This window comes from Telopea speciosissima, chromosome 9, assembly GCF_018873765.1.
Source record: "Telopea speciosissima isolate NSW1024214 ecotype Mountain lineage chromosome 9, Tspe_v1, whole genome shotgun sequence".
NCBI lineage: Eukaryota > Viridiplantae > Streptophyta > Magnoliopsida > Proteales > Proteaceae > Telopea > Telopea speciosissima.
Window position 1 is genome coordinate 51866466 of NC_057924.1, and position 13399 is coordinate 51879864.

The 13399-nt window shown below is 40.2% G+C and overlaps 1 protein-coding gene across 5 annotated transcripts in view; it reads left to right on the forward strand.

Moving 5' to 3' along the window:
• Positions 1-13399, forward strand: part of LOC122639909 (F-box/kelch-repeat protein At1g57790-like) — a 62106-nt gene that overhangs the window by 21217 nt on the left and 27490 nt on the right. The window contains exon 3 of one of the 5 annotated variants that reach the window (XM_043832951.1): positions 12583-12593. The exons of 3 other annotated variants lie outside the window; for them this stretch is intronic. In XM_043832951.1, coding sequence (XP_043688886.1) covers positions 12583-12593 — 11 coding nt within the window. Of the gene's footprint in view, positions 1-4858; positions 4905-12582; positions 12594-13399 lie in introns of those variants that run through there. One more of the 5 variants, XM_043832953.1, reaches the window with a different exon arrangement.

Consider the following 13399-nt stretch of genomic DNA (forward strand, 5'->3'; position numbering starts at 1 on the left):
TTTCCCTGAGTGTACTTTTTATTTGGGGTGGGTGGGTGGGTGGACCTTAATTATGCTCTTCATTACATAAAGTCAGGTGCATATTGTTCAATGTTGTACCTCCCATCTGTTCGAAGGTGGACCTTTTGCTATTGCAGGATGTATGTGAGGTGCATATTGTTCTCTAGCAATACATGATATGGAAGACCGTATACTGTATTTAGAATTGAAAATGGTGCAACTCAGTACACTGTAAGTACATATTATTTGCTGTCAGGTTGGGATTAGAAAGGAAAGGAGCCTTTCCATGCTGCTTCAAATACTCTGCATATTCTACGTATTCTTTTTTTCTTTTGGGTTAATTCCAAATGCCCCCTTAAAAATGGCCAAACGTATGGTTGCCCCCCTGAACTTTCACTAATGCAACGTGCCCCCTGCTTTCCAAACTAAGTATCAATATAGTCCCTCCTGATAGTCTGAGACGTTAAGTGATAACAGAACCTAGTTTTTGAAAACTTGTGGACCATTCTGTCCCTTGATGGGGTAGAATGACAAAAATACCCTTGTTTGAAAGAAAAAAATCCTTGCAATTCATCTTCCCCAAATCATTTAGGGTTTGGGGAAGATGAATTTTTTAATCTGAAATGGAACAACTACATCTGAATTGCAGCAAACAAATAAAAGAAAAGAACTTTCAATCAAAGCGCTAACCCTAGCTACAACAGAATTGCATAAGCTTATCCGACGATCTACCGACAACAAGTAACCAAAAAAAAAAATTTTAATCCAAAATTTAAAGGACGAACAGATACAAACCTGTAAATAAAAAATCAGTGATGAGTTCTGGAAATTGAATTCGTTTGAGAGTCGCAAGTAAAGAACGTCGGGATAAAGATCGTCGTCAATCTGGGGAGGTAGTTTGGACTATCGACAGGAGGACCCACTCCATGTCGGAACTGCAAAATAAAGCGAAACCGGATAAAAAATGGATAGATTTTGGAGTCCTCTTTGCGCTAATTTCATATTCAACGAAAAAAGGCGATTCTGTATTATTCTGATCAAACCAATGGAGATTTAATCAACTGCATCTATTTGGGAAGATTTGCAGCAAACGGCAAGGGAAAGAGATGGGGTTTGGGCCTTTAGGGTTCTCTGGTTCGAGAAGGGAACGAGAATCATGAAAGGGTGAGCGAAATGTGAATCGATTGGGGTTTTGATGAGAGCGTCGAGGACCATGGGACCGCAGTCCTCGAGATCAATCTGGAAATCTTGGAGTTGGGGTTTGGAAGGGTTGTCAGGATTCCATCAGTAGATGGAGAAGGTCTTGAGCAAAGAGGTGTCTTGTGCCTTGGCTTTGACCTGCTGGGCTTCAGCTTCGGAGGCGTGAGCTCCAGCCCGTAGTAGCTTTGAGGCAGGAGCTAATACCCTTGAAGGTCCTCTGCAGAACCGACCAGTCACCATGGCAGTGAGCAACAAGCACCATCACGGTGGACTCTGTTTGGGGATCCGGGTGCCATAACAGTGAGCAACAAGCACCAGAACGAGTTTTTCTTGGAGACCATCACCATCGAAGGGTTTGCTTGTGGTCCTGTTCATTTCATCTGCAACTCCTGGGTTCAATCCAGGAAATAGAATTTTCTTCTCTCATGAGGTAATTTTCCATCATTGGCTTTTCTTTCAAATTTTTTTCTTGATCAGATCGATGTTGGTAAAATTTTCAAATTTTCATATCCAATTGAAGAGTCTAAGGTCAATTGCTCAAGAACTCATCTTCCTCAAACCGTAAACGATTTGGGGAAGATGGTTGAGGGTTTTTTTTTTTTTTTTTTTTTTCATTTCAGGCAAGGGCATTTTGGTCATTTGTCCAATCAAGGGGTAAAATGGTCCATCAATGTTCAAAAACTAGGATCCGTTAGGTTATAACGTCTCTGTCTAACTGGAGGGACTATATTGGTACTTAGTTTGGAAAACAGGGGGCACGTTGCATTAGTGAAAGTTCAGGGGGACAACCGTACGTTTGGCCATTTTCAAGGGGGCATTGGAATTAAACCTCTTTTTTTTTTTAAACATTGACCAGAACAGGTATGAATGGAATGATTCCTCATCAACATCAGCTAATTCTCTGATATGGAAAGACGATATGGTCATTGGATAGATTGGAATATGCTTTGCAATGGCCACATGTCAAATCTAGTGGTCCATTGCAACTACATGACCAACAATGTATAGTTCTTTCTCTTCCTTTTGTTTAACATTGATCCAAGTTTTTGGGGAAAAAAATGACTTTTGAAACAATGCTCGAAGCATTTCTCTGACATGTGGCAAGGATTAGAATTAACATTGAGTAGAGGCACTGAAGGATGGTGGGAACACATCCATGAAGTTTTCAGTGGTAACCAAATTCATAGTTCTCTTCCTTTGGTACAAATGCATAGATCTCAGATGCAACTAATCTGATTTAATTATTTCATATACAAAATGTCAAACCTAATTAATATTGCTTTTTCACTTTTAAGATTCTAATAAGCAACACAAAACATGATCATGAGTCTTTTACTCACCCCCAAAAAATGTATTTTTTAGTTTAAAGATTGTGTGGGCTTGAGAATAGTGGAATATATAAAATTTCAGGGCTTGAGAGTCCTTCATATTTGTTTAGAGGGAGAAAAAATCGAAAAATAATAATAATATTATTATTTTTTGAGGGGGACAACAAAAATCAAATGAATGTTTTCAACAGTTGTATTTTTTATGGGAAAAACTTCCCCATAATACCAAAGTTCAATTTCCCTCTCATATGGATATTTTTTATTATTATTTTTTCTCCCACTCTAAATATGTGGTTCCCATGTGGATGATATTTTTTCAGAATAACTATTGGTGTGACATGCAGATTCCTCTTCACACGGGTAGTGTGGGGAACCATCTCCTTAATTTTCTAGTCAAGCCTCTAATTCGAAAATTAGAGATCTCCAAAGTTACTTCAATTGAATCCAAGTAAAGCTATGGCATTGTCCGCTTAGCTGATGAAATAGTATTGTTAGATGACCCAGGTCGGAATCGACGATTGTTTGGAAAGCTCGTCGATCTCCCTAAACATCACTCATCTAGATATTGCTTTCCTAGTCACTGTGGTTAACTAGTTTATGGCTCAACCTCAAGTTGAACATTGGGACGCTGTTATGTAAATATTGCTGTGATATTTGAAGAAGACATCAGGACAGGGCCTTTCATAAATGGTGCATAATCATCTCATAATTGAAGAATTCACCGATGCTGATTGGGCTGAGTGCTCGATAGCTCATTTGTTTCAATCCTATCAATATGGCATTGATCTAGACTATTCAAGCTTCCAAAATATTTCAATCATGGCTTAACATACACCCAATTCAAATGTTTGTGGAAACACTGAAATTAGAGATGATATCTTTACCACGATTTCTTCTTAGAGATTATAGTTGATAAATTATGGGCCTCAGACTAAATCAAATCCACTAATGAGATTAATACCTTACCTATATTAAGAGAAAGTTATCATCTAAAGTAGCACATAGCCGCACGTATATAGGTGCGGTTCTAGGCACCAAAACTATTTTGATGCACCATATTGTTGGTAGGGATGTAAATGAATAGGCGAAATCCGTTTTCGTATCCGTGTCCATATCCGTTTAGCACTATCCGAATCCGTCCAAAAGCTAAACGGATGTAGATACGGATAGACTATAGCTATCCGAAAAGCTATATTTACATGTAAACGGATAAAATATCCAATTTGTATCTGTGTCTATATCCGTTTAGCACTATCCGAATCCGTCTGATAGCTAATTGGATGCGGATGCACATATAGCACTATCTGAGCCGAATCCGATCCGTTTACAACCTTAATTGTTGGTTTGTTCATAAAGTTTGCAATATGTTATCCCCTGTAATCTATCATGAGTTGATTTTCTACCCAACCCGATCTCGCCAAGTGCCAAAAAGATTAGAAGATTGAAAATTTCATATATGGTCAAAGAGAAGGGATCGATGGGTTGAAATGGACCACTAAACTTTACTTATGAGTTATGACAAACCTTGAGAATTTTATCTATATCCAATAGTTAGAAAAAGACCAACAAATATTATCATGGAAGCTTTACCTATGGTGCATAAAACTAATAGTTTAAATTTACCTATTATACAATATTTTTATCTGAAAAGTTCGAAATTTTCTATCAGCCCAAAGTTCAAAAGTTTCAATCAATTATAATTGATAAAAGATTCAGTGGGTGGGATCCCTTCAAGAGAACATGTGGACGGAGGCACCTTGTTTTGCCACATGAAAGAGTAATCTCCGTTTGTTTCGATCACTTCAAAAAATTTTAGACATAAAATTTTAATTGTTGAAAAATGTTTCAATGCTTATTCTTTTTTATAGAAATAAACATTAAAAAAATTTTCAACAAGTAAAATTTTACATTTACAAAGTAAAATATTATGATTAGAATTTTTCAGGTAAGATTTTACGATGAAACAAACGGAGTCTTAGGGAATAATCTAAGTTAGGCCATGTTCATATTTCATCCTCAAATTTAGTTACCCTCCCATGTATCCATTCACCCCCTCAATAGTTGCATTCACTCTTGGGTGGTCTTTGATTTTTCATTACTTTACTTTGCCACTTCGGAATTCCAATTGGTCTCAAAACATGGAGTTAGAAGTAGGAACCGGTCTGGTTTATGACGGGGTGAGGGGTTGATTGGGTCAATCCATTGGTCCGGCCCGCTTTGAAGACGATGCACTAAACCCATAGAAGTGTTTCAAGGGTTTAGCATTAGAGTCCGAAGAGCAAGTCTCTACTTCTTCTCCAAACCCTTCTCAAATGCGCATACGATAAGGTTTTTGTTCATGGCGGGGAGAGAAACGACCAGAATGATAGAGAAACCGTAAGTTCTTCTTCTGTGCTGCTATTCTTTTTATGTGAATGCTTGTTGGGTTTTTAATTAGTTCCTATCTTTTTCTACTTTTGACACAATGCGTTTTAGGGTTTCTCGTTGAAAACAAAGAATCTCAGTTTAAGGTCTTAATGGGTATTTATTTGTAGTCATGCCTCTTCTTAGAACATTTAGAGTTTGAAATGCAATCTCATATTTGTATGTCATGATTTAGGTTGTTCCTGTATTTGCTTGGTGGTGTAGAATTTCTTGGTTTTGTAAAGGGATTCAAAAGCAAAGCAGCATTTAGGGTTTAGAGAATCTGTTTTATGCTAAAATACGATTCAATATGTCAATGCCTAGTTATAGATGGAAGTATTTAAGGGTTTATGTTGAGGATATTGTGAACTAAGTTCAATTTTTTGTTGTTCATGCAACCCTGTATAGGGTCAGAGTGGATGAGCTACGTCCTTGGTCTGAGCTTCCTACGGAATTCCTGGAGCTCATTGTGTCTTGTCTATGCCTCGAAGATTATCTCCGTTGGTCTTGTGTTTGTAAGGATTGGCAAAATGTTTCCCGTTTACTCCGTGGAGTAAACCAATTCCCATTGCTTTTGTTCTCCCCAGTTAATGATGGCAAAATCAAGTTCTTTGATCCTTCACAGGGGAAGTTCTATTTTGATGAGATCCCAGATCTAAAAGACGCATTTATCCATTGCTGCAAGGATGGATGGGTTCTGCTTTCTCAAACTAATCACATTTTCTTATTCAATCCCTTCACCAGGTCGAGAATCGATCTTCCCGCTTCCAAAAACTTTTCCATATAATTTCGTGAGATTTGCTTTATCTTGTGCGCCCACATCCCCTGACTGTATGGTTCTCAAAATTGAAACTCATAGTGGAAGTGTTGATATTAGCACATTTCATCCAGGAGATGCACTGTGGACGACTGTTGAGTACCAAAATAGTGACGGGGTGGATGTTTTTTTTAATAATGAGAGGGTTGTTGAGTTTGTTTTAAGCTTCTCTTGGGGGCATGATCCACTTTTCTGTAACGGGTTATTCTATTGCTTTGATGGATCGGAGTCGGCTAATATGGTAGGGATATTTGATCCACAGAAACATATTTGGAGGGTCCATTTTTTGCGTTCACTTAATCTTCCTCATTTGAGCTATGATCAAGAGAGAACAAAACACATAATCGAATTCAATGGGGAGATTGTATTGGTGTGCGCATCTTATCCATGTAAGCACATATTTAGAGTACCTAGTGCACGACACACCCGCCACTGCGGGTTCCGGGGAACATCTTATCCTGATAACCCCATTATATTCAAACTGAACTGGTCCGAGAAGAAATGGGTTGAATTGGACAGCTTGAATGGTGTAACTGTTATACCCGCACCCCGGGAGTATAATTAATTATTAATTCTTCCCCGTGACGTGTAGTTATCACTGCCACTTATGCTGGTGAGTTGTTCTCACTGGTGGTCAAACCCAGCTATAAAATTATTGACCATAGTACGAGTTTGCCTGTGGAAACTAGTCGGGACCACGGAGGTTGCACCTTGACATGTCAGGGGTAAGTAGTTGACCAAATTTGTTGTGTGCTTACTGCCCTCTCAAAGCCCTCGAAGTGTGGTCCAAAGGCCCTGACCTCTTATGGTGGGAACCACCTTCCTACTCGCATCGGAGGCAAGGTTACTGGTTGCCTCCGACCCTGCATCCAATGTCTGCGACAAGGACCCTTGTGGGTGAGACCCCGTGGCTAAGGTACTATTGGTGTCCCGCCATGTTTGACCCTACCCTTACCCCTTTTTATTAACTTGACCTTATGTGGGCCTTGGGGCCCAAGGTAGGATTTTTAGAGCTTGTGTAGGGGTGGATGGTTGTTTGACCCTATCCAAACAGACCCTAGCCTACACTTATGAGGCCTTATCCAAACAGGCCATTAAAAGTGATTTTCTATATGAGAGAGAGGGTAAGACTATTCCTTAGTCTTTCTTTTTCTTTTCTTTCCTAACCTAATCGTGAAAAGGAGGAGAGCTTTGAAGAGAGGAGGCGGCAAGGAGGAGAAGAAGGAGAAGGAAGGGAAGAAGAAGAAGGAAACGGCCTTGGGTTTGGAGCTTTAAAGAGGGTACATCGTGTGTACCTCAAACCAGGTAAGCCAAGTGCCCTTTTCCCCATTTTCTCTCTTCCCCCTTGCTCGTTTGAGCTTGGGTGGTTCGTTGGTTGCAGCCCCAAGATGGGGATTTCTTTTTGAAACCCAAAGGGTTAGCTCGAGTCATGTGTAGTTTCCCCTTGTAGGATGCTTTCCTATTTTCATTACAATCCTATAAAGACCTCTATTTTGACCTCTTGCTGAATCTATTTGATTCTAAAGCTTCAACCACCAAAGAAAACCCCAAATCTGGATTTTTGAGCTTTTGATCCTTTAAACCCCCTTAAATCTTTGAATGTTGGGTGTTTCTAAGACCCAAATAGACTCCAAGACACCCCTCCCTTGTCCCTTGAGGCTTAGAGAACCAAATGGGACAACCCTGGGCTTTTAAAGACCTTGAAATCACACTTGGGTTGCATCGGAGGCAAGCTGTGAGTCCGATGTTTGCCTCCGATGTGTCCCGAGCTGCGGGAAGGTCGGAGGCAAGGTCGGAGGCAAGCCCTCTCGAGTCCGATGTTGCCTCCGATGCGTTTTAAGGCTTATAACTTATGTAAACGGTGGGGTTTCTCTATGAGGCCTCCCCTACACTCTCTCACACTCTTATTCACTTCCATAGGTGCCAACATATGTGCAATGGGGTGATTTTGAGCGGAAATCGTTGCGCTTATACAAATTCCATTTGAAGTAATTGGTGAGTGGGTTTGGGTGACTGTTGAGCTTGTTTACTATTGCTTATTCATGCATTTATGAATTATATTGTGACATTATCATTCTAGCATGATTGCATATTTGCATTTATTCTTATTCGATGATGATGATTTGGATGATATGGATTTGTGTTGGGTTACGGTCTTGGAAGATCTGCACCGAACCCCTCAGCATTACGTGGAATTGTATATTGCATCTCATTCTTGTCTGTATGCGCCGTGTTGTCTGTACCCGGTGTTAGATGGAATGGGACGTTGACACACCCGGATGTACCTCTCAACACGATAGGATTCATGTAGTATATCCGTGGTTAGGCTCGTCCCTATGCTACGACCCTTACCAATAGGGGTTTAGGTGTTGGGTAGCGCAGCACCCGCCCTGTGGAGAGTTAGAGAGGCCAGGCCGGGTAGTAATGGTTATCGGGTCGCTCCCCGGGTGGTGATGACTACGATCGGCGCGGCTCCATAGTAATAATTGAGGTTGCATTGTGGTGAGAATGGAAGGATCCACAATGTCTTCCCGAGTTATTGCGTGAGCATATACCCATTGACTTAGCATTGTGTGTTAGGTGGTAAATGAATTAATAATAGCATGCACCATGGACTATTTGTGATTGTGTGATTGTGCATCCCCTTTTCTCTCTCACTAGCTCGGTGGAGCTAACCCCGTGTACACATTCTTTTTAGATTTTGATGCAGATGATTACCGTGGAGCCAGAGACCGTGGATCGAGGATCATGGCGATGGTTGCCCATGATGATTGTGCCTACGGGCTGTATTGATACTTGGGACTTGTTCCTTCTTTTTTTTTTTTGGGGCCACGTGCCTTATATAAATATTTATTGTTATACTTGTTTTGGGATAGTTATGCTATGGTCATTCGGGATGTCCATCCAAACTATTTACGTATCACTTAGCCGTATGAACATGAGGTAATTCACTGAACGCTTTCGCTTATTTTATGATCGTTGGAAATGTAATATACCTTTGTCTTTCGACTCGATATTATTGTATTGTAATATTGGTTTATGATCGTGAGTTGGCCATCGATCGAGATCCTGGCGGTGAGGTGGGATGATGCGTGTCACCCCAATCATACCCCGATATTGTATTTTATCCCTTGTCGGGATAGGGTGTGACAATATGGTATCGTGAGCCATGATGCTCTGCACCAACCACAGTCTTGCGGACTCTTGATTTACTCTCCACAATTAGGTTCTAAATTAAAAATCTTCAAGAACATAAATGATTGTGTGCAGACATAGGAGAAGACTGATTGTAGTGAAACAAGGACTTAGAAGATAATAGATAACATGGAACTTAGGACTTGAACCATAGGCTGTTAAGCTACAACTATGTAATTGCTTGGTTGAGTCTTAAGTAGGTCATAGATGGGCAACTATATGTTAAAATTCATAAACAATAATGAATCAATTATAATCACCCACAATTATCAACAATGAATTAAACAAGAAAGAATTAATTAACTACATAGAGATACATATAAGATTAATTACAAATATCTAATTGTTCCAAATCTTCTTGGGAGGCAATCATATCCTTCCCGTTTTAACATTCATGATTTCATCTTTTTCAATAAAAACATATGACTCCATCCTGCTCAATCAAGAGATACCAATCTAAACACCATAATTGTTCCAGATTCTCTGTTTGGGCATAACTGTGCCTTTCCCAACTCAGAATGCAAGACCCCATTTGTTCCAACTCAAACATTTGATTATGTTCATCTTAGATTAAATATACAAGTCTACCATTTCTAAAAGTTCCCAGTTGTTCATCCTAAGACAAGAACTAGAAGAACTGATCCGGGATAACTTCAATTTGTTGAGAGAAAGTTGGGATAGTCATTTGCACCACCGCCACCATCGCGACCAAGAAAGGTGTTGATGTCATCTACCCTCTCTCGATACCCTCTAGGCGTCGAGTCGGTCGAAGAGTTGCTTCGTGACCTCATTGAAGCCATCCACCACTCGTAGGTTCAACCGCTTTATGGTCGTCTCGAATGTCAATACCTCCCACCGATGAAGGTATAGGGATTCCTTCTAGGTGAACAATAGGTCTTTGCTCCTCCAATGGACATGTTGATAACGCCGACCAACTCTGGCTGCAGTGAAGGCTATAGGAACCCCTTGACATATGAGACAACCTGATAATTTTGTATGCCCGGGTTCTGGTGTCAGATTTGTATAGAAATGGCGAATGAGTTTCAAGTAGTATGGTTCGGAAGGTTGAGAATGTTGGTCCACCCCAATGCCTCAAATCTCTGCCCCACCTTATAAGCTTGAGATCATCCAACACTACATCCTGCCCTTCCATTATATTTCTGAAGCGGAAGTAGTCTCGATAAAGCTCTTGGTCCTCTATCTTTTGGAACCATAGTGGATCTAGGACAGTTGGTGCAATTTGTTCAACGCATGCACGTTGTGTTCTTGGAGCCATTGATTGTTTTAACCTGCAGCTAAAAGCCAAGTAGATAGCAAATTAATACCTTGAATGCTAAGGCCTAAGTAGATGATCAATGTAAGGTTATGGGGTTTAAAACCTAGCCTTTGATTCTTTTTTTTCAAGGCAATTAAGTTACAGCAGGATTCTTAGGCTAGAAAATTCTGATTTTTTTATCAAATTGTGATCTAAGAAGTTGGAGAAAAAGGAAAGGCATGGCCATTATGTGAATGACATGATAAATAATGAAGATTCATGGTCATAATATGCCTAAAAAGTAATATTTTATACAAAATAGTGGGTTCAAGCAAGAAATTGGTTTATTCAATCATGGAGCATGCCTTGAACTTCAAAGAAAATTTTCAGATTTTGTGGTTGAAAGTTTGAATCTTGGGAAACAAGTAAATATGATTTGTGACAACTCAGAGAATGTAAGCTAAGCCCTATCTAGTAAGACTGAATCAAATATGGCAAAAGAGAAGAGGAAAGATTCTAAGTATTTTATCGACAATCATGTATACAAGAAAATATGTTTGAAAATAAGACAATGTGATAGTTTTCTATGAGATTTTATGGCATGTAAAAAAAAAAAATTAGATTTGAACTTGGAGAGTTTTCCCAAAATATTGTGAATTGAGGACTTTACCACAATCAAAACCTGAACATAATCCTAGTAAAATTCAACTAGACTTGACAAACATAGCAACAATCTCTAAAATGCTTGCAAAGACTTGAAAATTTATAAAAGATGCAATAATCAAACAAGGATCCAACAACTTAGTGTCATCGATCAAATAGGGCTTGATTTACACCTAAAAACCCTAGTTCCGACCAATCGGTTTGATATGAATTTGGTGTACATGGCCATGGGATTACAAGCAAAATCAAGACATGATCACAACTTGAGATGATTCATCCCAAATCCAAGAAAGAGAAAGTAGGAATGGGAAGAAAGCCATATCTTGAACAACTGAGAGTTGAACCTTGAGGCTTAGGATTACAAGAAAACCACCTAAGGGGAGCTTGAACGAAAGTCCCTGTAGAGCTTTTTCTCCCCGCGGTTATGTCCTTTTCTTTGGAGCCAAAAATGCGTTTTAAAACTTGTGGCTCTGTTTTGTTAAAATTCTACGAACAAACGAACGAACGGATCCACTTGTCGTGAATCCGCTCCGCACAAAACTCGAAATTATCATTTTAAAATCGTGCGGATCAACGAAGCATCCACACTCATGCATCCATTCGTAGATCCGTTTGACTTCAACTCTCTCGCTTTGAGACTTCGAGACCGGACGAATGAACGGATTTGCATTCCACATCCGCCCGTTAATCCGCTCTACCTATTTTCACGGAGGAGTCACGAACGCACCGGAATGCGACGTCGCTTGTGAGTCCACCCGATTTCTTTTAAGATTTTGAGCCTATTTTGGAGACCTTTTGACCACACCTATATGTGATGATCATGTGCCTATACCCTAGATCGACCACCCCTGTTGTGTGACCCATTTGTGGGGACCACTTAAGTCTAGTTAATACCTTTAAATTGAAAGAGGTTACGACTTGTACTCCGATGGGCCCGCTAATAAGAACTAGCAGGCATTGGTAATCGCTGTGACTCCTCTCTTACATGAAAGGAGAAAAGTTACCTTGAGGATGAAGATCCATAGACCCTATAAATGTAAGGACTCAAACCTTATGGATAGGAAAACCTAAATCTATGGGTAGAGACCCTTAATGGGGTGCGAGAATCTAAACCTGTGGGTAGGTACTAGGAAAGGAAAGTAATAGGCTAGTTTGGGCTGTTTATTTGAGTAAGCCATGAAGGTCACGTGTATTTGGAAGTCACTCATAACACCTCAAGCTAGTGATGACTCTATTTGGACTTTACTTGGTCCATCCAAACCTTGTTTAGACTCATAGAGAAAGTCCTACACCGTGATTCGACTTTCCAAAGAAAGGACTTAGCGAACCGCACTGAGAACTTCTTGTTCGTGGATTGACCTAGATGACGATATGTCCATAGGAATTTGAATGTAATTATTGAATCTATGCCTACATATTGGTGTGATATATATATATAGTTATCCCTTAGAACCTTGGACTTGTGTGACTAGAGTGATTCTCTGGTACTATAAGTATGACTTACCTCGACCTTGCTGTGAAACTAGTTGGAGCCCTGACCTTGGTTGACCAAACCTTAGGGTAATGAATAATGAATTTAATGACCGAGTAGGTTAATTTATTGAGACCGCTTGAAGAGTTGACTTGGACCAAAACTATTAAAGGGTTATTGGTTCTCGAAAGAGGACTCGATGTGGACTCTTCCTTGTGGGATAACCGTAGTAGGTTTAAAGGTTGTGAAAGTTGAAACTGAAGGATGTAACAAGACCTTCTCCAACGACAGATATGAATGGGGTAATGGATCACCAAATGCGTTCCCTCCGTACTGGGAGTGAACAATAGGAGATTCCATCAATATTCTAAATCATTCTAAAGTTGGGTTAGGTAATGAGACAACCAGATGTGAAAGCCTTCAGAATGTAAACCCTATGTTGGGTCATGGACAGGTTAAATCCTGTAACCCAAGAATGACCAGAGTAGTGAAAGCTAGAGTGGTATCACCTGATCTGGAAGATCTAGGGAACCTTTGGTCCTTGAGACTTAACTTAGTAGTTGGAACCCCGTTTTCCTAGGGTTATTGTGAACCACACCCCGTGGTAATTTGACCCCGTAAGGAAAAGAGAATTGTGGAACCCGACTTGTTGTGACATGTAGGCACCGCCTCATCTTGACCCGACCTTTGACTTAGTTTAAGATGTGGGTGACTTGGGAAGTTGTTATCCAACAGCCCTTATCACTTGAGACCCTAGTCGCCTCAAATTTCGGGGACGAAATTTCTTGTAAGGTGGGGAGAATGTTATACCCGCACCCCGGGAGTATAATTAATTATTAATTCTTCCCCGTGACGTGTAGTTATCACTGCCACTTATGCTGGTGAGTTGTTCTCACCGGTGGTCAAACCCAGCTATAAAATTATTGACCATAGTACGAGTTTGCCTGTGGAAACTAGTCGGGACCACGGAGGTTGCACCTTGACATGTCGGGGTAAGTAGTTGACCAAATTTGTTGTGTGCTTACGCCCTCTCAAAGCCCTCGAAGTGTGGTCCAAAGGCCCCGACC